A 22,627-nucleotide genomic window follows, 5' to 3' on the forward strand; every position below is an offset into this window, starting at 1 on the left:
TTAAAGCAGCACAATAGAAACATCTGAAGGAAGGTGACAATCATCATTTGTTCTCAATCAATATGGAACAGCCTGAGGAGGAGAGAGAGCAGGATTTACAACTGCTCACTTTCTCTCACCCTATAATGGATCAATGCAGGTTATTGTGTTTTCTTTAAGTCCAGAGAAAATCCATTCATGTGTGTATTTATGTTGATTCAACACACAAATGCACAGCTCAGCTTTTCTTGTTCATCATTCAATGAGCTGAGGATCAATGTGAGATACACTTATAATATTAGGATCTAATATTACCAGGCAACTTAGAGTGCCACCTTCAGTCTGCAGCACAACACTGCAGTTATCAGCCTCAAAGCAAAACATGTCATTGTGTGATTTAACGTCTTAAGTATTCAATTTAAATACTCATATCCGTTTAAAAAGATAATGTCAACATGTCAGGGTATAGCCTTTACATGATTAAATTGTTAGGTTGACTCTGAATTTAAAAACATATCAAATAAAAATAGATTTTTGCGTAAAAAATGATTTAAGTAAATACAAATATTTATTTTACTAAATAGAAATAAATTATAAAAATAAATAAGATTCTACCACATTTTGGGGACATTTTACATGTCTTGGTAGGTATCATACTACAATAATTGTATGAATACCAATATGAGTACAATTTATATTCTGCTTATTTCTATAGGTACTCTTGTTTATATCTTATTTTAACATATTTATTACTTTTACTGAGTGCATATGTCAAAATCTATTTTTGCTGCTGCAACATGCTAAATGTCCTCATATTGAAAAAACAAAGGATTATCTCATCTTACCTTATCTGACTGAATAAGTCATCACATTTGAAAGGTTCTTGGGGAGCTGGCACAGCACCACAACCACAGGTCATTTAACCCGGGTTAGGAAGCACTAAAGGAACACGACAGAACTCCAGCGCTGGTTTACTGCATGTATTTATTGTCCAGGTACCAACGGTGACCATGCTAGTTAGTGAACAGAAACAGGTCCAGGGTACTGATTGTGCTAACTGGGCTGCTGGTTGATGACAATTCACGTTGTACATATTTACATAAAAAAACGTGTGGAATAGTTTGACCATGTTTGCAAAAATAATAACAATAAAAGAAAAAGCCCAAACAAAAAAAATCAAGTAAAATTAAATAAAATAATACAATAAAGCTAGTCCCTGGCATTTATAACCCCCACGTGTCTGAAAGTCAAACTGCAGACATCATTAGCATATTCATAAAGGCACTCAGATGTTTATATACATGTCATTGATCTCAAATAAGGGAAGTTTGCTTTTGGGGCTTTCACAGTAAGATTCACAACAGATTTGTCACTACATTTCAAAATAAAACAAAAAAACAACAAAAAGGATTTCACTGGATCTGGTACAAAGGCCGGATCTGGAGGCAAATGCACTAAATATATTAAAGTTATGTTTTAAGTTAGAAATTCAAAATACTGCATCTCAAACAAACGTAAAATAATGATACTCTCATTATAATACATTCCTCACTATGGACTTCAGCAACAAAGATGAAATACAGAATGAAAAATACAAAATGATCTTGAATCTTATTGTCATGTACCATTTCCCAGTAACTCGGTGCCATTTCTTTCTGTTTCTTTTTGTTTGCTATTACAGTGCAAAAAAAATGTCACATTTCCAATCAGATGATAATTGTCTGGGACGTTGTAATAATAACTAGATCTTCGTGTCCTGTGAGCACGAGTCCTCCGAATGTTCACGTTCATGTCACGATGCACCAAAAATGTCAAAGTCGTACACATCTTGCAAAAAAAAAAAAAATGCAATAATAGCTTGCTAAGAAGTAATTCTAGCAATATGTGTAATGAGATTGATTCAGAACTTCTCCTTGCATCTGCTTTTTTTTCTCTTTGGTGTAACGTGATCTTTCAGAAGTAGATCAGAAGTTTGCACTTAACGATTCATTCCTGTCAGGCACAAGATGGAGCTGTGATAAACAAGCGAAGGCTACAGATTAGAAATCAGTTGTGAGTGCAGCCCTTTCTCAGCCGTGGAGAAGCTGTGATTGAAGGTGTAAGGTGGTGAGACTGGGTGTAAAAGCAATGTTTTGTGATCTTCATTGCACACAAATATCGACTTTTCACACGACAGTGACGACACTGTGACCTCAGGCCAAGGACGTTCTCTGCAGAACAGTCTACAGGGGGAAAAGCTGCTCTTCTATTTCATCAACTTCTGATGCTGGGTGTGACACTTTTTCATTGATGTAAATTAATTAAAATGTTTGATGTCTAACTGGAAATAATAATAACACATAAGCATCTTCAGATGTTTGTATCCGATAAATTAGAATTCAACAACAGGCATAATCAGAATAATTATATCAAAATAAAGGTCAGACAGATAAAGGTCAGCGAAGTTGTACGACCGGTAGCGAATCCCTGCAGACATCAAGCCAAATACAATTTAGCTTGATGAACTGACTGAGGTATGACATAAAAATAATACATGTTACCATATGACATTTCATTAACAGGATTATTTAATTTCCTGATTGTTTTTACAATTGTATGCAGAGGTTTGGGCCCCACTGGGCGAATTTTGTAATTGACATTAAAATCAGTCTATTTTCAACTTGCTCCTTGTCGCAAGGATTTTTTTTACTTTTACTAAAGTAAGATACTGCTGCATTCAACTGTGTGAATGGTCAAACTACTTTGAACACTTTTCTAATGTTACACAACAAATACAATGGATTTCCAGTGTAGATTTTAGACCAGGGCAACAGCAAAATCACAAACCACCTTTTGCATAGATATTCACCTTGTAATTTCCAATCATGTTTTTAAGTGTTATTGCATCTATGGCGTTTCATTTGAAGGCAGCTTTCTTTAGACTTCATTTTCAGCTGATAGTAGGTGAAAACAATGCAGTGAAAGGCTGTACACTAACACAGCCATCCACCTCATTTACATGTGGATTACACTGACCGACCACAAAAATACAATTAACCCGAGCAATGTGCATTAGTCCAACCAAATAAAACAGTAATCAATTATCACATTTAATGTGAAATTGTGTCAGAGAGGGACTCATTTCACACGATGCCAATTATTATTATTAGACTATATTATTATGTATAAAAGTCTTACATTTTGTATCAATTGTACCAGATTGTACCAAATTTTTCTGAGCACTCAATGTTGTGTGCTTTAGAAAAATCATGTTGCAGCCTCAATTGAGACGCTCAGTGGTATATAAATACAATGAAAGTGCAGCCGCAAATAAAACATCTGAAAAGTACTTAAAAGCACTTTAGAGTCCAGAGGGCCCTTCCAGTGAGCGACAAACAAAACTAACTGACTAACTAACAACGACAAAACTTAGCCCTATAAAGGACTTTGATCGTCTTCAACAGGGGCCAAATGAGCTTTTTTTAAATAGTTAAATAGATATAAAATTTTGTTATCTTTAAACACAAACTGTACACATCTGGTACCAATACATATAAAAATGACAAGTGTGATTATATTAAAAGGACTCCCTCGCCCTCTGATAGATGATATCAAAAATATGTAGCTTTAGAAGCACTTTTGTTCTTCATTCATCTATTAAACTTTACAAGTCTACATCGCACTTACAAAGAAGTGGATGAGGTCTTTTCTCTAGTCACTGCAGCGGCCCTACGCGCGCTGAGGCCACTGCTTCGCTCTTCATCACTTCTACCGAATCTGTTTCCTCCCTGCTCCCACGTTCTTCATCTCTTAACACTTCCTCTTCACCATCCAGTCACTTCTCGGTCCATCACGCGCTACTTCTCCTCCTCCTCCTTTTCAACGTGCACTTCAATCAATTTTTTCAACTTTCCCGATAATCTTCTCCTCAAAAATGGGCAAGATGGCCTCATCTTCGCGCACCTCTTCAAACACCACCCCGCAGTCAAACTCGTCGCTCACCTTCTTGAAATAATACCTGAATAAGGCAAAGAAACAGACGAGACAAGGTGATAAGTCATTTAAAAGTAACAACAGCAGAAACCAGAGATAATGAAGTTTAAAAATACGAGATTCACTAATAAGGGAAATAAGTAGCAAATGTTCTAATCACGCCATAAACAATCATGTGTCTTAGTTAATAATTTTATAATAAGCACCCCTACAATATATTCAGTTCACAAATAAATATAATTTACAATAAATCATCACACGCATATGTCCACCAGATAAATATAGCTCTCATGACATTTAAAGTGATAATAAGTAAATATGTTTTAAGAGTAGTTTGTGTTCAAGTAAAAAAAAGCTTAATGAAGTCCTGCGAGCAGATAATCGATTGAATTCAGATTATTAGGTGTTTTAACAGCTCCTAAATAATACATTTCCACAGAAAGCCCTCAGCATCATGAACCTCACCTGTAATTTCCTTTCTTTGTGAGCAGTTCTTTGAACTGGCCCAGAGTGACGACTCTGCCTTTGACAGACGTCCTGTATGGAATCTGCTCCTCACAGAAGTAATACGCCACCACTGTGTTTTCACACGGCTGCTTCTTACTGGCTTTATGTCTATAGAAGGAAAACAGAAAACAGAAAATAATTTACAAAATCTGCAACTTTCCTATTCATCAACCTCCTGTTGATACAAACAAAAGATAGCTAAGACTTAAGGGAATTGCAATTCTATGCTGACCCCATAATGACTGCAAGACTGGGCAAACAATGGCTATGATATACAATTTAAAAAAAGATAAAGGATGGAAATATAAAAACATCAGTGAAAACACATGGAATCAACAGAAACATGATATCAGAATGAGATTTAAAGACCAGACAAGCACCAGGGCCGTCAGTTTGTGGTCACAAGGTCAATGACAAAATGAGTTTTGATTCTTAAGTTGGCCCCAGAGACGGGGGCTTATCTTTTTCCTAAAAGCCTTTTATATAACCTCACAGGAAATGAGGAACTCAGTTGAGGGCTGACGTCACTCCAAACTGGAGGTGCCAGGTTGTTTGGCATTGTGGGTTGACGGACACACAGGTCAAGTAGCGAGGGGTGAGGTAGTTTAGCTAAATGGTTGAAGTTCCTCTAACAGGGAGAGGGCCTGAAATGATGCTGTGCACGATGGGATAATCTTAACGTTTGACATCTTTAAGACCCACTGAGTCCTGACATCTTTTGAAACAACTTGAACAACCACATGTCTTGTTTCTGTCACTGAGACATGAAGTCATTTGCAGTGACATCACTGGGTACACAAGGGGCTCGATATTGATCAGGATCAAGCTTCTAAACGATTCAGACATAAAAGTATGTTCCCAGTAGTTGTAACCAGCAGTGTAGTGGTTTGGGCGTGGCTGAGTTTTGAAACCTGTATAAGGTGAAATGTTTTTTAGCCTTAACAGCTACTATACATCAAATGTTTATTTGTTCTTATTATGTGTTCTTATTGATTCTTCTTAATTACTGTATGTTTATTTTGTAAATAAACATTTTATTCTATTCTGTACATTTTCTTATTATTCTGGCCTATAACACTTTTTTAACTACTTTGTTTTTGCTGCTATAGATATGCTTTAACATTATACACAAAAAAACATCTTGAATCTTGTACAAATTAACACTAGAAAAAGAGCTGACTCAGCTGAGTGATGTCAATGAATTTAAACCAGTCATCACATGGATGGGTTCTGTAGGACAGCTTGCAGGAGGTGGCCTGGTTTGCACTTATCAGAAAAACCTTTTCATGGAAGAACACTGGTGGAGATTCAGCTTCAGAACTCAGTTACTTTCTTCCTTCTTCCGAGACTTTTTAACATTGATGCAGATCAGTTGTTTTTAAAGGGAAGTGGCTGTGACAAACAGCTCACAGGGGCAATTACAGCACTTTGAAAGCTTCCTTCAGCGCCTAACTGCTGCAATTTGGGTAAAATGCAGAGGGATGACTCTCTCACCGACATGATACATTCATTTTTTGATTCAGTGTGATTTACACTTCCCGAGGACATCATTATCTCTGTCCGTCAGGAGTAAACATCCATAAATACACTGAAACCACAGGAAAAAAAGCAGCAGCTCTTTATAACTCCAGGACCTGCCGGTGAATTATCGTGTTTCATGCAGAATCAGAACAACACAGTGATGGTTGTTTGTACAGCGATGGGTAAATTGCTAACAGGGATTGCTAATAGCTAATTGGTGTATGTGAATGGTTGTCTAAATCTTATCAGAAGGTCTATTTGTACACTAACAAAACCTCTGGTGTAGATAATCACAATGCAGTAATGAATAAATACATAATGCATCTTTTATTTGTATATTTCGTATTGCAACTTAAATTAAAATCAGTTTGTTGCTTTATACTTTGGTATCTTAAACTCTTTTTTGTCTTTTTTTGACTAAACAAACAACACCGCCATGTTCATTTATATCTATATCCTCTTTTCAACTTCTCAGCCTTCTTTCAGGCATTTTCTAGTTTGGGCACTGGAGACACTCAAAGGTTCAGTCAGTCTTCACGATCAAGGAACTGAGGAACTGAACTTCAGTCTTCACATGTCTGACCAGAGTCTTAACCCACTGGCAGCGCCACGTAACCTGCTTTTCATCTTCCCAGCTCCCCTGCTCCCCTCCATCTGTTGAGTGGCCTTCTGAGACTCAGAGTCAAGCATCAAACAGAAAGACATTTCTGACAAAACATCAAAAAATATATACTCTGGCTAGTCTGCCTCTGCACAGGAAACATTCGCTTCTACTTCCTCTGGGTGCTTCTAAAAAAACAAGCAAAAGATATATATGTTTTCTGTCATCAAGTCAGATCCAAGTTATTAATACAGAGAATCTGTGGCCATTGGAAAGAGTCTCAGAATCCTAGTTGCCAGTTGAATGTGACAATCAAAGGCAGGAGTTTTAAATCAAATTCACCCAGGTCTTTTTTTGTACTTCTAAAAACACACACTGCTCTGGGTAACTAAAGGACCAGTGATGAGAATAGGAGGTTTGGTGGGATGCTGTGATCTATGGGGAAGTTGGACACTATGGGCAAAGTTACTGGTAAGACACAGTGAACATACTCAGGCTCGGAGAGGTCGCTGTCAGAAACGGCGGGCACCACGCTGAGAGGAGGGAACAGTGCCGGCCTCACCGCGGTTCGACCCCTCTGCATCACCTCCATCACGTACCTGAGTGACCGAACAGCCCCAGCAGTTAGAAACAGACTGACCCTGAGGAGAACACACGCTACAGAACAAGATTATTCATTCTGACAAAAAAGACTGAGAGGGAAGAACTGACTTCTTCCCTTGTCGATCAAGTCAAATAGATTCTGTTGAAAAAACTGCATCGATTGACAGGACATGGAGCTTTCTTACCTTTGCTTGGGCTGTAGAGTTCCAGATTTTATCTTCTCCTCTTCAAGCCGCCGGCAAACCTCCTCCAGCTGCATGAGGGGGCTGGGAGCTGGGTTGGGGGGCATGGTGGGATCCTGGATGAACGGATGTGACGGCTGCACGTTGTTCCGCAGCTGGGCGCCCTCATGGGCCGTGGTCCTCTTGGACCCACTGGTGCTCCTAAAACGTTTATAGCACAAAACAAACACATAGTTTACTTTCTTAGGGAAAGAAAGAGAAACAACAAGCCAGAAAAAAGCCAAGGTAACACAACCACACCAAGCAAAGGTGGTGAGAAAGTTCTTGCTATCGTAAACTTCATTGACTTCACTGACACGTACGGGCTTCTCTTCTGTGGAACCATTTCTTTCTGTCCCTCCATCAGCCACAAAAGGATCTTCTGGTTCTTCTCCAACTCTTCTCCGGATCCAACCATGTCATAAGACCGCACATCCTCACCTTTCCTGTACACCTTTTTACACTGTGGGCCACCTTTGCTACTGTTCAATGGAAGAAAACGACGGATTAGAGATAAAGAACTAAATGCAGTCTTGGTGAATCAATGCCATTACAGTAGCACAAACCCTGTATGCTCCATGGAGCTGGATCCCATGCCATCAGCGTAGCTGCGAGACCTTGATCCATAATGACTCGACTCCAATCCCCAGGGATAGGTGCCGTGCGCACGCATGGCTCCCTCCGCCTCCACCTGCTCTTTGGGCTTTCCGATGCCTGTCTGGTTGATGTGATGCACGTGTTTGTGGTGGTAGAGGTGGCTGCTCTCTCCCTTCAGGCCGTGTCTGGATGGGTGTTTGACCTGGCCTGATGACAGCGGCATTCCCAGTCCAATCCCTTTGCCCCCTGGGAAGCTGTCGGGTGAGCGTGACTTGGGCGAGTGGCGACCTGCCCCGGGTGACTGGCAGCCAGGGGTTTTCATAACCCGCTGGACGTGGTCATCCAGGATACTCTCGGGGTTCTCCTCGTGAGCGTCTCTCAGAAAAGCCCCGTTGTAGGTGATGTCATTGTAGCGGGAGCTGTGATTCTGCGGATAGGCACCAGGAAGGAACCTGTGACCAGCTGATGTTGTGGCTGTGGGCATGATTTCATCACCGTCCTCTTCCTTTAGTAGAGAAACACACAAACACAAGAGAATAAATGAATAACCAAGGCATATGATGTTCCATACCACATATAAATGAAACCAAGCCATTTACAATTTTACTTTAGCCACAGGCATTCTTATTTTAACAATATATTTCCTGACATATTTGACAAGAATAAAGATTGCACTCATTTCAACCAGCAGATGGCAGATTTTTGCCACTTGCTAAAATGAGTCCAATCATTCTTACTGCAGACAACCATACCAGTTCAGGGTATTACACATATACACGGTACATTTGTGTCATTATAATGAACCAATACAGCTGCAGCTTTAACAGAGTAAGCCCTCTCCATGGGGCGAGGTGCAGCAGGTTCGATTCTAAAGAGGTTTTGTTAAGCATTGGCTGGAAGGGGGGGGGACACAGTGATGAAATACAACATAGTAGCCGATGGTGGAATTCTGTCATTAAAAACTGGGAAAGTTGAGATCTGTAAATGACTCAGGGACCTCAAACCACAATTAATTCCATTATAATTTTCCTTCTAACTAATACCAGTTATCTTTAATTTAAAACATGACATAAGGAAGACAATTTGCTAAATCTACATTCTCCATCACAATGTTTCTAATGCAGCTGTAGCGATGAGCACCATACGGCGGAGCTTTCATCTGCGCTGTGTCCTGTGTAAAGTTAGATACACTTTGGCAGAGGGAGAAAGGGGGGGAGCGAACAAAGAGATATAGTGGACAGACAACAGTAGGTAAGGGTTTCACTTTCATTTTTCAGCCAGCCCGTTCCCACACTTTTCATGTCAGTTATGTTAATAATTAAATAAACCTTTGTTTGTGAACAGGCCAGAACAACGGAGTTTGTTATTGCCCCGTGCTCGCTATTCTATTCGCTGTAACCACATGAAAGACAGCACAAAGGGATTCTCAGCCTGTTTCCACAAAGTCTGAACTTCCCTCGGCCCGCTGCTTTCTTAAACTCAGCAATGCTTTGAAAGAAGTCATATGCAGCCAAGTATTTGTTGGCATGTTTTCTCAATAACTGATGTATCTCTGCAGCAAGATCAGGAAATCTTTGTTAGCCGAGCTTACTGGAAGAGACTCATGCAAACGTGACCCCTTCATTTAAACGTATCTTTTACAGCTCCATTAATGCAATAACATGCTTAAATGTTATTTAAGCGTATCTTTTACAGCTCCATTAATGCAATAACATGCTTCTCATTATGTGGAGTAATAGAGCACATGCCTGGATGATATGTTATCTGGCTAAACCATAAAAGTTTCAGCCACTGGTTTACTCATGTGAATAGCATGACGCTTCTCGTCTATGTGAATCAGTGCATAGCTGGACCACAGAGCCCATTGTTCCAAACGATTCTATTAAGTGATTTCATTCTTATCAGAACGTGACATCTAATATCAGCCAGATTGTTATCTTGTTACCTGACCTCTGTCTGTTTGTTGGTTTGTTTGTAGGCAAGATTACACAAAAACTTTAGGATGGATTACTACAAAACTGGGGTAATGGATCAGGGAAGAACCCAGAGAACGGATCAGGGGCGGATGAAGGACTTATTTATTTATATTTTTAAAGGCTAGGGAACGATTTATGGATCTTGATCTTGGCATATTTCGGGAACTGATTTCTATGAGTGTGTGTGGCGCAGCTTGATTGAATGTAAGGAGACTGCTGGGGAGGATTGCACACTACTCTGTGCCATTCTAGTTGAATCTGGTTTGATGCAGCAGATATTCTTCCTCCATCATGAAGGTATAAAACATCTGGCAGCATGGTTAAGAAGCTGAGCCATGTCCATATCCTCTTCCAGATGCGCAGAGTGTCACTCGATGAAGGCAGTCATTTCATGCTCACCGCCTCCAGGTTTAATAAGGCAAACCTCGAACTGTGTGATGGCAGCGTCTCTTCTTTCAGGGCCAAACCCACATAAATCGTCTGCCTGGAGACTTAATACTTGGCTCGGTGTACTGAGGGAGAATTCGTTTGTGCTCGCATCGACCGTTTCATCGCCGTTCAAGTGACATCAAACGGGCGGCACACTGTTCCAAGCTTACAAGTGGGCGAGTGCGCAGGTGCTCCATCTGATTGATCGACAGAGCCAGATCGCTGACAGGCCAAGGACAGAATTCTCCAAATGATTCATAATGTGTTTTTATTCCCCATTCAAATGGCTGGCCTCATTAATTTCATTAAGGCCAGACGGATTTAAGTCTCCTTTGTTACTGAAAACTTAAAGCCCAGCGGCCAGGCACACATCTCGCTTTCTGGGTTAGAAACGGGCTTTGATGATTCCTACTGATACTCAAACAACGGTCTCCTTTTCCACTGTCTATGGTCACCATCTATTGAATTATTCTTTTATTAAAAGAAAATCTATTACATTATTAAAGTTTGAAAAGAGTGCTCTGATTTGAACATTTGAAGAGTGAGGATTTAGATCTGTGTAACAGCTCTAACCAGAAGAGTCTTTCAGATATGAGATAATCTAAATAAATATTCACAACATAAAAAAAACCCTGTGCATTTAATCAATTAGCCGCTCAGCATGAAATTAATGTTCTTTTCCTACCTGGCTACTAAAAGATTATTATAATTATTATTATTTTACTTAACATGGTGAGAAGCTGCGAAAAAAATTAATCCCACATTTTGGAAATATATCTACTAAAATTCCGCTCAACACATCAAGGCCAACTTTTGTAACATACTGAAAAATATCAGATAAATGAAAAAGTAATTAGTGGAATATTAATGTAAAAATACCAATAAGTTCACTGAAAATCTTGGAAAATTCTACCCCAAAACTCCAATGAACAACAAAATAATATTTTTTTCCCTACATTGCATCATGTAGGAGGTAATATCTTTTCTAAGCGAAACAATAGATCTGGTTGTGCTCAAACACTGGTCTAGGAAATAAAGCGAACGTACCAATCGAACCCTCTTCAGTCGCTCCTCAAGTTTCTCCTGAGCCTCTCTCTCCCTCAGCACTCCCTCCAGTCTGCTGCTCAGCTCTGCAGCGAAATGCTCTGGCTCCACATGAATGTCCTTTGGAATCCGGTTTGGGCGCTGAGGGAAGAAATGTCATGATAAGTCAGTGTTTGCCACCACTGCATCACTGTCATCCCCTTGCAGCTCCCTGACTCTTTACATCCTGCCACCAGCTGCTATATTCACAATAATGTTGTAAACAAACAATGAAGGAAAATAAATGAAGCACGGTTTTCAATGACACATTATCTCATTACTAAGTGTGTGTGACATTTATTTCCTCTCCTGCTGCAGCCGTGACAATTGAAAGCTTTTGACGCCTGATTTAGAATAAGTTTAAGATTTAAAAAAAACAAATTGATATTAAAGTAAATGACATAAAATAGCCTGTCAGTCTTAGAGAAGTCATGATTAATTTGTTTGGGCAGGGGAACTTAAAAGTTATGCTTTGGGAATTTGTACTCTACAACACAGTCAATCCGTGCATCCTAATAGGATGCTACGTGTGGAGTTTAATTTGACTCTTTCCTCCGCTGCCTAATTAGGGACGGGGTTTTCCTACCAAGAGACAGCCTCAGCTGCACAGGGAGGCATCAGGCTGTCACAGGGGAGGATTCATGTCTGCTAGGCTTCAGCACACACAGCTTAGGAAAGCATCATGCTGCATTTAGACAGCCTTCTCTTTCACCATCAGCTATTCTTATACTCCATCACAAGCCCTGCGACACAGCAGAGCTTAAATATGCACATCTCCAATGGTGGAAGCAGAAAGAAATAAGGCAGAAACCGACAGTTCGAGAGGGAGAGAGAGAGAGAGAGAGAGAGAGAGAGAGAGAGAGAGAGAGAGAAAGAGAGAGAGAGAAAGAGAAAGAGAGATGTGGAGGCAGAAAGTGAGAAGGTAGGGTAATAACCCATGAATAACTCACTGGAATATGAGGTAGTGGCACTCGCCCATTTGCTTTGGCACTTTCGTGCATCTCCCGGCGATGCTGTTTGCGGTATCTGTAGGGTGGTACCCCATCTCTAGAATTAACAACAAAGACATGTTCATAAAACCTCATGAATAAACAACACGGGCAGCTTCGAAGCTCAAAGCTTTTCACTGCTTTCTCCCCCTAAAATGAACACCTAGTAAGTCTTGATCAATCAGTACAGCAGGACAGGTATTCTCACAGGCTTATTGTGTCCATGCTACACCACAAGTGGTCTGGCAGATTACAGTAACATGTTAACACATCCATGAGTCCCTAATTCCGTGTGGTATTGGCCACGCTGGGTTTTACACTCCTCCTGTGCTGGAAGCTCTGGACCAATTAGCTGATAACAGCCTCTAATCCACTCCGCTTCAAACACATTTTTGTCCAGTTGTGCAAGGCTTTGAAGTTTCTTTGGCTTAATTCCCTGGTGCCATCTCTGCACCTAGAAAACATCATTTTTTGTATTTTAAATCCTCTTTCACCGGCACATGCCTGGTTTCATGCCCGGCAACTGAAAAACAGGTCCGGCTTCAAGTGAGCCCATATGGTAGAAATGTGTTGCCTGTGGCTCTTCTGCTTGTACAATAATAAAGTCCTCCCTGAAAGAAAACATAAATAAAACAAACATTTGCTTTGTTCAGTGCAAATTAAGAACTGCAACTTTAAAGACTCCCATTTGAAGTTTGTCAAGTTTGCAGAAGAGGTCAGTAGGTTATGATTTCCATTTAAAAACATACTATCAGACATTGTCTTAATGTGTGCTGAGAGACTACTTTTAAGAATCCTAATTAGTATTATGGATCAATTCTAACAGCTTTTACTGGTATGGCTAATGAGCAGATGGGACTTTAGTTGCTGCTCCTGTTGTAAAGTTTGAGCACAGGGGAAATGGGGAAGAATTGGAGCCAATTAAACCTTTACTTCTTCTAGCAAAGCAAACTTACATGACATGCCTTCCGTTTAAATAGCAACTGGGAATACTTGAGTCTAGGTTCTGCCTTCCATTCAGATGATAAAACTACATACCAGGCAATATTACAGCCCTTAAAGCCAGAAGCACAACTTGATGTGAGAAGAGTGTGTGAGATGAGAAAATACATACACGCTGCTGTCGGTGAGGGAAATCGTGTCTGCGTCACTGGACAAACTCTGCTGCTCACTGTCATTGGCGCTGGTGGCAGGGGCCAGGGCGTAACCGGAGTTGACGTAGTACGGGTTGATGGGCTCCCGACATGCAGCGGGCCTGGAAAAATGAAGAAATACAGGAAATGCTGAACTCTCAATCATGACAAAGAAAAGCTTGAAATCTTCATATTCAAGAGCTGGAACTGACAAATAAGTTTGGCTGTGGGAAAGATGATTGTTAGATTTCCCCATCTAATAGATTTCAGCTCTGATTTAAAGCCATGCAACTACACAAAAGGCCTGTGCAATATGATAATATCCACATGTGACAACAGAAACGCGTCTATTGTTGCCTTCACCAGGGAGAGGTTATGTTTTTGCCCATCATAATTCAGTAGTTGAAACATGAGACACTGGTCAACAATGAACCCTGTAAATGTTGGTGCAGATCCTAACAAAACGCTATATCTGGCGATGTTATTTCACCTATTATAAAATGTTTGGCTTGTTCACTAATTTATCAGGATATAAATAATGGATCCAAAAAACAAATCCTGATCTAGCGGATCTAAATGTCGTTTCATTAGGAGATGGTTGGGCCTGGACAGAGGTGTGCGCTCTACTGAGTGCCATTCTGGTTTCATATTAATTTCTTGTCATTTCTTTATGTCACAAATCCTCCTTTGTGACAATAGATTTCGTCATTTGGAAGGTGATTTGTGTTCTTCCATTAAGCTCAGATAAAAGCAGGAAATGTGCATAAAGGCGACAAGAACAAACAGTAATTCAACCAGTCAAGACCACTTGGGGAGCTCTGAACTAAAAGAGGAGCTCCTCCTGTCAAATGAACGTGCAGCAGTTTGTGTATGAAAAGACTGACACAAACCCAACACACTAGATTAACTGCGAACCTATTTCACCACCTACGCTAGATTCACGTCAAACAAGCTGATCTGAGCCGGTTGAGTGCTCGAAAACAAATCCCGGACATGGAGAGAGGCTTTTCCCTGCAGCACACCATATGGTGACGATGACGATGGAAGATGGAGGGGGATGAGAGCTGCTGTTGAACCATATCTGCATGGACCCAGCTCACGTGGTCTAGAATAGTAACGACATGTGATTATATATTGTGCAGCCCTGCAACACGACCTGGTTTGTATGTGTGCATAGTTTAGTGTTTGTGCACAATGGTATGAATATATATATGCCAACATGTGTCCGCAGCCCTAACACCTCCCTTTCCTGCACCTGGTCAACTTCCTCTGCCTATGCCGTATCCCATGATGCATCAGTAAACAGCAGCTTTATAAAATATTGGAAAAGGGAGTATACTGGACTATACAGCCTCATCCTGCAGCGCATCTACAGAATTATATTGAGGCTTCACACAATTTACATTCTAGATTCATTGACACTGCTGAACACATTTCTTACAGGGCCTTGTACACATGAATTATAGATGTTAGGCATCATCTTTTTTTTTTTTTTTATTATTCAAATTGGAATTCCCTGAAGCATTTATCCCAAGCCTTCTCCCTGTTTGGAATGCAGAAGCCGAGTTCAACATGAAACCTTTGTGACCAAGTGATATTCATTAGCAACCACCTTCAGAAACACTGGATATTTCCAGTGGAGGCTTGGTGAAGGGTTGGGACAAATAAAACAAAAATGCAGTTGATGAAATTACTTCTTTAGTGTTTGAATACTGGAGCAAAACTGTCCTGCAACACTGCTCACAGTTCCCCAACAATTAATGAGAACACTGGCTGCTCGTGACAGATAACAGCAGTGCAGTTTCAGTGAGATACCATAATTTTTCTGTTTCATTTGTCCCTTTCTTGCATTATAGCACAAAAAACAATTTGTGATAACGTTATTTAAAGTTTTCATATCAGCGAACATAAATGCTGAAACAGCTATGTCTGTGAAAGGCTCATATCGGCTGATATTCATTGGCCAACAGATAAATCAATGATGCTGTATATATAGCACAAGTAACGTAACATATAAAGGGTTTCAGGAGTTGTATATACAGCTGGATTTGGTCAAACATACATTTAATATCGGAGAGCATAGTTGGCCATGTTGCCTTCAGCTGCCTGCCATGTGATCATGATTTCTATAGTCCATTCGATCAGGCAATGTCCCTGTATCGATAATCTGTTGTTAGTGTCATCACACAGAGTCCAAGAAGTCTTATCACAAAAGAAAAGGTATTAGATCTGGCTCTGACTCAACATTATCAATGAACATGGTGTGACTCCAAAAATAACAATTCTTTCAGACATGGCACATATCAGTTTACAGGGCAAATGTTGAGCAGGAACTTTGAAGCACACATCTCACCTGATTGAAAACAAAACTGAGCCGTTTACATTTTGAAAAATATCCTTAAATAATAAATATTCATAAATATATAGACGTTCTCTTTCAAGTCATTCGATTATTTATGGCTGATCTGAATGAGTAAGATTAATATCTTGTTTCTCATTTATCTGATGAGACAACACACAAACGATGACAAATTTTGTTTCATAAAAATTGTTTAAAAATAAAGCCACTAATATTATTTGATGCCACTTTTCATGTTACATTAAAATTCGTTAAACTGGAGGAACCTGCTCTTGTTAACCTCAGGAAATATCATCATTGCTCCTGTTCTTTTTAAACAAGACAAAACTGTCACAATATCATATTTGGAACTGCCATATCAGTAAGGCAAACTTTACCAGCAAATACTGTCAAATCAAGTTAATTATAATAACCTGCTTTACTCATACAGCAGGACCTTGAAACTAAAGCGTTTTAAACTAATTCAACTATCGCTTCTTGTGTTCTTCTCCAACTGTGATATTTCAAAAATGTTGACACCTTTCTTCTTTGCATCTGATGTATTTCTATTGTCTGTATATATTTTAGTCACAACGTGTAAACATCCAGTAGTGCTAAATTACTGGACTATTTGTTTGTGGAAATACAAAATAATAACATAAATATGAATAAACCATGTAGATCAGTACCACTCATGGATCAACAAACTATGAAATGAAATAACTTTAGGAAAGACATGACAGGTCAAAGTAAAACTAGCCAGGTCTGTTCAACTGGTTCAATTGCTCAATAATGCCAAGAATTATCTTAAATCAGATTAACATTTATTGACATAAAGGTTTTTTTCTTTACCACCTGTACCTCTTGAAAATTCAAATATATTGTAGGTAAATGATTATATGTAGATTAACTGATGAATCAATGGAACAGAATAAATAAAAGACCATTTTATGCATGTTCACGGTTAGAACGTAAAAAACACTTCAGGCAAAAGACTGAATTATTCTCAGATCCTGCTTCAGAGTGAAAAAGAAGGAGAGCATGTTTACACCAAACATGTCAAAGTCAGCAAATGTGTAAAATTTGCAAAGCGAAGACTAACTGGAGCTGCAGGAATCACACTCAGCCAAAAAATGCCTACAACTTAGTCGTCACAGGGGAAGAAACAAAGATAGAACAAAGTTGAAGTCAATTTTCTGTTGAGGATAACTGGCACTGGATCAAACAAACAACTGAACACTGACTTTAAAGCAGTGTACAACCCTCTTATTATTGTGCATTCAGAGGCACATTAAAATGAAGAGACACTAATGTTTCTCAGCATTAATCAGCAGTTAGGCTGGGTCGGTCAATCCTTGACAGACATCACCACGTTGAAAGCGAACGGAACACGACATCATAATGTGGAAATCACATGAGGACAGTGAGGTCCCTCCGCTGCTTATAAACACAACTTAAGTTTGTCGGCATCTGCACTGTCTACTGAGGACTTAAAGGAGATAAACCCAACATGTTAATCCACAACAGATAAAGTAAAAGAGGACGGCTCTCACATGACTCCTGGTATTCATCCTGAGTAAGAGTAGAAAAATACCCGGCCTCCAAGCATCATTCATGAGCTGTTCTGAATATTGTTAAATAAATGTTTACGTCTGCATTGAGGATAATTATCTTTTTTCCTAATTTACTCTACCCCCTGTATGTTCATTGCCTTGAGCTTCCAGTCTATTAACAACACCCTCTCGAATCCCCCCCCACATCCCCAGCCCATCGCAACGTTTCACTTTCGTGATTATCACCTGCTAATTCCGTAGGAATCGCAGAGACCTGATCAGCAGGCATCAGCAGACTTTGCACCGCAGAGATTATAGCAACATCTGGTGGAATCTACAGTAGCGTAACACACTGACAAATACAAATGCACTCAGACAGATGCTCCACCCAACCTGCATGTAGTCTTAAATATTCAATATGTGCTACACTGTAAAAATGTTTAAGAATCAAGTTGTAAAGATGTTCAGCTGTTTTATATTTTGCTTTAATATTACCACTTTTGAGCAGTGGTCAAATTTATTTTGTAGATAAACAAAATGGTGACATTATCATAACTTGATATTTATAGGAGGGATGCAGGTCAGCAGAAATAAGAAAACATGTCACTGTAAAATTAGACTGTCTTTTTGTGGGTGTAAGGGTGGTGTAGCAAAAATATCAGTATTGTTATATGTTTTTAAATGTGTTACAACAGTTAAACATATGTAAATATTTATTTAATAAAATGTATTAACAGAATGTAAGATTATTCCAATTGTATATGTGCTTTCAAAGCATATTCCATTAGCATTAGGCGTAATCCCGTGCTCTAACCTTGACCTTTGACAGATATGAATAAAAATCAATAGTGCAAGCCCTGACCCACCTGCCAACACATTTGCCAAGTTTAATCCAAATTGGATTTAAACTGCCTGAATTATCACTTTGAGAGCAGACAGGAAAACACCACAAATTACAATAAACTCATACAAATAGTGCAGCCATAATGAAAGGTTTTCCAAAGCATAAAGATGCCACAGATTGAATGTTATTGCACAAACATAGTCAACAGATACACTACAGTCCAAATTAATCAACAGTATATGAGTCAGTTGAGTGTGATTTAAGAAAAACCCTTTGTTCCCTTTATGATGTCATAATGTTGCTGTAGAATACAGAATTATCAAATCAGATCTATATATGTGGGTGTGACTAGTCATAACCCTAACCCTCAAAAAAGATTGGGAGTTGATCATTTTATTACAGAAAAATACTTTTCTCCAGAAATGCAGACTAAATATTAAGAGGTTGAAGAGGACAAAGCTTGTAGTGATTTTTTGGAAAGCTCCTCTTCAAACAAAATAGTGTTTTCACATCTAAACCTTATCCGATGGGAAAACACATTTCCCAGAGTACCTGCACAAGAAAACACAAAGAAGACTTCTTCAACTTTGCAACGGCAAGTTAACTTAGACTCAACTTCCCCACCACCATCTTCCTCTCATCTCAGCTGTCTCTTGTGCTACTCTCTGGCTCTCATCTTTTCAAACTTGAGGCAGTGTAGGGGGCGGTGAGGGGTTTCAGGTTTATTTCTAATTCAGCACTTTGCGGAGAAAAGCTATGCAGTAAGAAGTGATGTGAGTCTTTCTAGATTGCTGGGAGGATTTACCTGTACTCGTGACTGTCCTGGAATCTCGCAATGTTGCACACTCGCTGCGTCGCAGTCTCCATCAGCAGCTTCTGGGTAAGCCGGATGCTCGGTGTGGGGTCACTCTCGGTCTGCTCCTCTGTCTCATGGTCACATCTCCATTCCTCATCTTCATTTAAAGTCGGCAAGTAACCCGACAGTCCTTTCCCGGAAACAGAGCTCTGATCACTGAACAGCTTAGGGCTCTCTCCTCCTGTCCGTGTGTATTCCAAATAAATGTCAGACTTGAGGAATAAGGGGTAGGTGTTGTCCTCCATGATAGTCTGTATCTCAGTCTGAGCCTGGTCAAACATTGCTGGATCAATATGAAGCTTCATCACACAGTCTTTAATGAAGGACTTGGTGGCTGGTTTGATCTGTCTGGAAACGATCCCATTGTTGTCCAAGACAAATTTCTTATAGATAGCTTTTGCGAGTTTGAGCTTCCTCTCTTCGTTACCCTCATTAGCTTCTTGTTTGCGGAAACCACTGCATGCAAACCAGAAGTCCAGCATATCTGCACACTCCTCCTGCTTGAGAAACATCCGAAACAAGTGGATGCCATCCTGGTCATCCAGGAGGGAGTGAAGAGATTCTGCCCACTTTATGTAGGGTGGTGTCGGAGAGGCACTGCCCTCCGGCTCATAACCAAGGTCCAAGTCAGGTCGCCTGGGTGTAGCCACAGACGCCTCACATTTGAGGCTCTCATTCTTTGTAGAGAAGCCTAAGTTGCTGCATTGGCGTCCGTCACTGCACACAAGCTCACCTTCCTCCCCTGGGACTGGAGGCCTGGGTGCATCCTCAGTGAAGCCTCCCCCCAGGTCGGCTAAGTAGCCCCTTTTGTCGCTTACGCTCATGGTTCCAGCATCCATAAGCCACGTCTCTGTGGAGCCCACACTGCACAACTATTAGATCCAGACCTCTACATATGCCACTGCAAAACAACTCCTGCAAGGAGGGAAAAAACATACAATGAGACACAGCCTCATCACATCACTGAAAGGCAGGGGAATGCTTTTAAAAGATCTTTTAACACTCATTCTCAGATCGATGGGGAAAAAAATCCATGCAGCAGTTTACTGAAACCAAGTGTGATTCAAATGAAAATGAACTAGTGTTGACAAAATGTTGAACAATTAAGTGCCGTATCCCCGGTGAAAGAAGCACTAAAATTCTGTGGGGAATTTTTTTAATCCTGCAGAGTTTGCATTTTCATCAGATTTCCATGAAAAACTCATCATGTGGCCATTTTCCAACTGAACATTAAAATTAATGCAAATTCTGCAGAAATCCAGAGGATTTGAAAAAGCTACTGGGGAGCTTTAAAACCAGACAGTAGCTTCTGGTACTGACACACATCCCCACAGCAGAGTGTGTTTACACTCCAATATTAGGAAAGTGATATTTGATTCTCATAATTTAAACTTAAATAGAGCTTCATGCTCTTGGTCTGTGGTCATAGATTCTGCAGAGCATCTGCAAACCTGAGCAGAAATTAGAAAATGAAGTCATCGGGCTTTTAATGTGGTTTGGTAGTCTAGAGGCAGCTTTCCACTGGGTGTAGGGCGAATATGGTGCAGTGTTAATGTGGCACCCAGTAATATCACACTGATTTATATGCATAAGCATATCATTACTTTACACAGCTACTCCAGTTACATCCAGATTAGTAGTAATGTATCACCACCGTACAACCTCAATGCTTCTGAGGTTTATTACTTCAATAATAAAGCAGGATTAGTGTATCTATTTTTAACCAATATGATCAGTACTGCAAAGCATACTTCATTAATCCTTGTGTAGTATTCTTTACTCCCTTCCTATCGTAGGGGAAGGTCGGCAGCAGAATAGTGCATGTAAAGACTTTAGGGATTGAATCTCTAGTTCAAGGACACATTGTCCCTGAGCTTTCTTGCTGAGGAATGACACAGTAGTGCCCAAATGTGCACCTCTATGGACTGTACACAGGCTGCCTGCATGGAAGAATATGATGGTATGATAAATGAGTAATGTAAATGTAATAGAGCGTACACAAAATGCCCTTTTAGACGCCTTGACAGCTGTGGATGGGACTAAATTGTGGTGACCGGTAAAGGCTCTGACTAAAGGGCCAATTAAAAGAAAAACAGCTTGACATGCCCTGGTTTCACCTTGGAATCTGAATAACCTCCTCAATCCCAGCTCTGTGCATAGAGTTGATGCTAATGGTTTTGGGGGTGGGAAAAAAATAAATTCTGGGGGGAAGAAAATGGGTTAATGATTTCAATGAGCGAATAAAGGGAGGTCTGACACCTGTCTTTACTCCATCTGTGATTTCACTGGAAATATTCTCTTTTTTTAATGGTTGCCATCACATTCCCTTTAGGGCACACCCACTCCCTGTCTTGTCCAACACACACACACATACACACACAGACACACACACATACACACACAGACACACACGCAATAATCGTTACTCCTGACTGAATGAAGACAGCTCAGACAAATAACTGCCAACAGTGTTATTCTCTGCGCAATCCGTAAGCGTGAGCAGCACGTGCACTGTGCTTAACTGCTAAATAAATAAATAAAATACAGTGTGCCCACGAGCACGTCTCGTGTCAAACAATGGCGGTGTTTAAATGCTCAGGGAATGAATTTCAAATTTAAATTAGCTCCACGTTACCTGCGTGTAAATGATGCACCGGCTCTACAACGTGAACGGTTAAGCGCATGCATATTTAAATTCACGGTTGTGCGGTCACAGGTGTGTGTGCGCGTGTGCATACGCGGAGCGGCTCGGGGAGACAGTTCGGGAGAAATGTCCCGGTCTTTGTTTTGACCGAGAAGTGAATGGGCTCGTCACATTTTGAGGTGAAGCTCATCACAGCCATGTCTTGGCCTCTATGGCAGCAGCGGCGAGTGGGGGAAGGGAGGCACAAACTAACTCCGTACCCACACACACACACAAACACACACGGCCCCAGGGAGAGGGGGGACAGGCCTGTTAGCCCGCCGACAAGTGCACAACTTTGTCCCACCAGTCCCCCGCTAATGAACGCGCCGTGCCCGCTAACAGCCGCTCAGCTGCTCGGCGAGCCGCCGGACCTGCGTGTCCTCGCGCCGTCAGAGGACACGCAGGGAAATCCCGCACCAAAGCCCCGCAAACACTTAAGTGAACCATCGCTTTTATTGCCGCTTCTATCTCCGGACTACATCGCAATCCCGGTGCCTGAGCACTGAGCTGAGGGCACCGGGAGGAGGAGGAGGAGGAGGAGAGGAAGAAAAAAAGTCACATATACTCAACCCGTGAAAATCTTGTCGCTGCTTTCGGGTGCATCGGGTGTTTGGACCGGGACAATTCCCCGCCGGCGGTGACACCGCTGCGAAGAGCAGCACTTTAAAAATAACAAAGACAACAGTCCGCTCTCCACCTCTCCATGGCTGTCTCTCTACCTCTCCCTCTCTACCTCTCT

The 22,627-nt window shown here is 40.6% G+C and overlaps 1 protein-coding gene across 3 annotated transcripts; it reads right to left on the minus strand.

Moving 5' to 3' along the window:
- Nucleotides 1-944: 944 nt before the first annotated feature.
- On the minus strand, nt 945-22,627 carry axin1 (axin 1). 3 transcript variants are annotated; one of them, XM_053444330.1, is made up of 11 exons: nt 22,459-22,627; nt 19,152-20,117; nt 13,593-13,733; nt 12,440-12,536; nt 11,454-11,591; nt 7,971-8,506; nt 7,722-7,883; nt 7,369-7,566; nt 7,072-7,179; nt 4,417-4,566; nt 945-3,976 (listed from the first exon to the last, which is right to left on the minus strand). In XM_053444330.1, the coding sequence occupies exons 2-11, from the start codon at nt 20,039-20,041 to the stop codon at nt 3,850-3,852; spliced, it is 2,547 nt and encodes an 848-aa protein (XP_053300305.1). In that variant the 5' UTR covers nt 20,042-20,117; nt 22,459-22,627; the 3' UTR covers nt 945-3,849. The 3 variants fall into 3 exon arrangements, with proteins under 3 accessions (XP_053300305.1, XP_053300306.1, XP_053300303.1); XM_053444331.1 differs by having other exon boundaries at nt 7,728-7,886; XM_053444328.1 differs by having other exon boundaries at nt 7,722-7,886.

Source organism: Pleuronectes platessa, chromosome 16, assembly GCF_947347685.1.
Source record: "Pleuronectes platessa chromosome 16, fPlePla1.1, whole genome shotgun sequence".
Lineage (NCBI taxonomy): Eukaryota > Metazoa > Chordata > Actinopteri > Pleuronectiformes > Pleuronectidae > Pleuronectes > Pleuronectes platessa.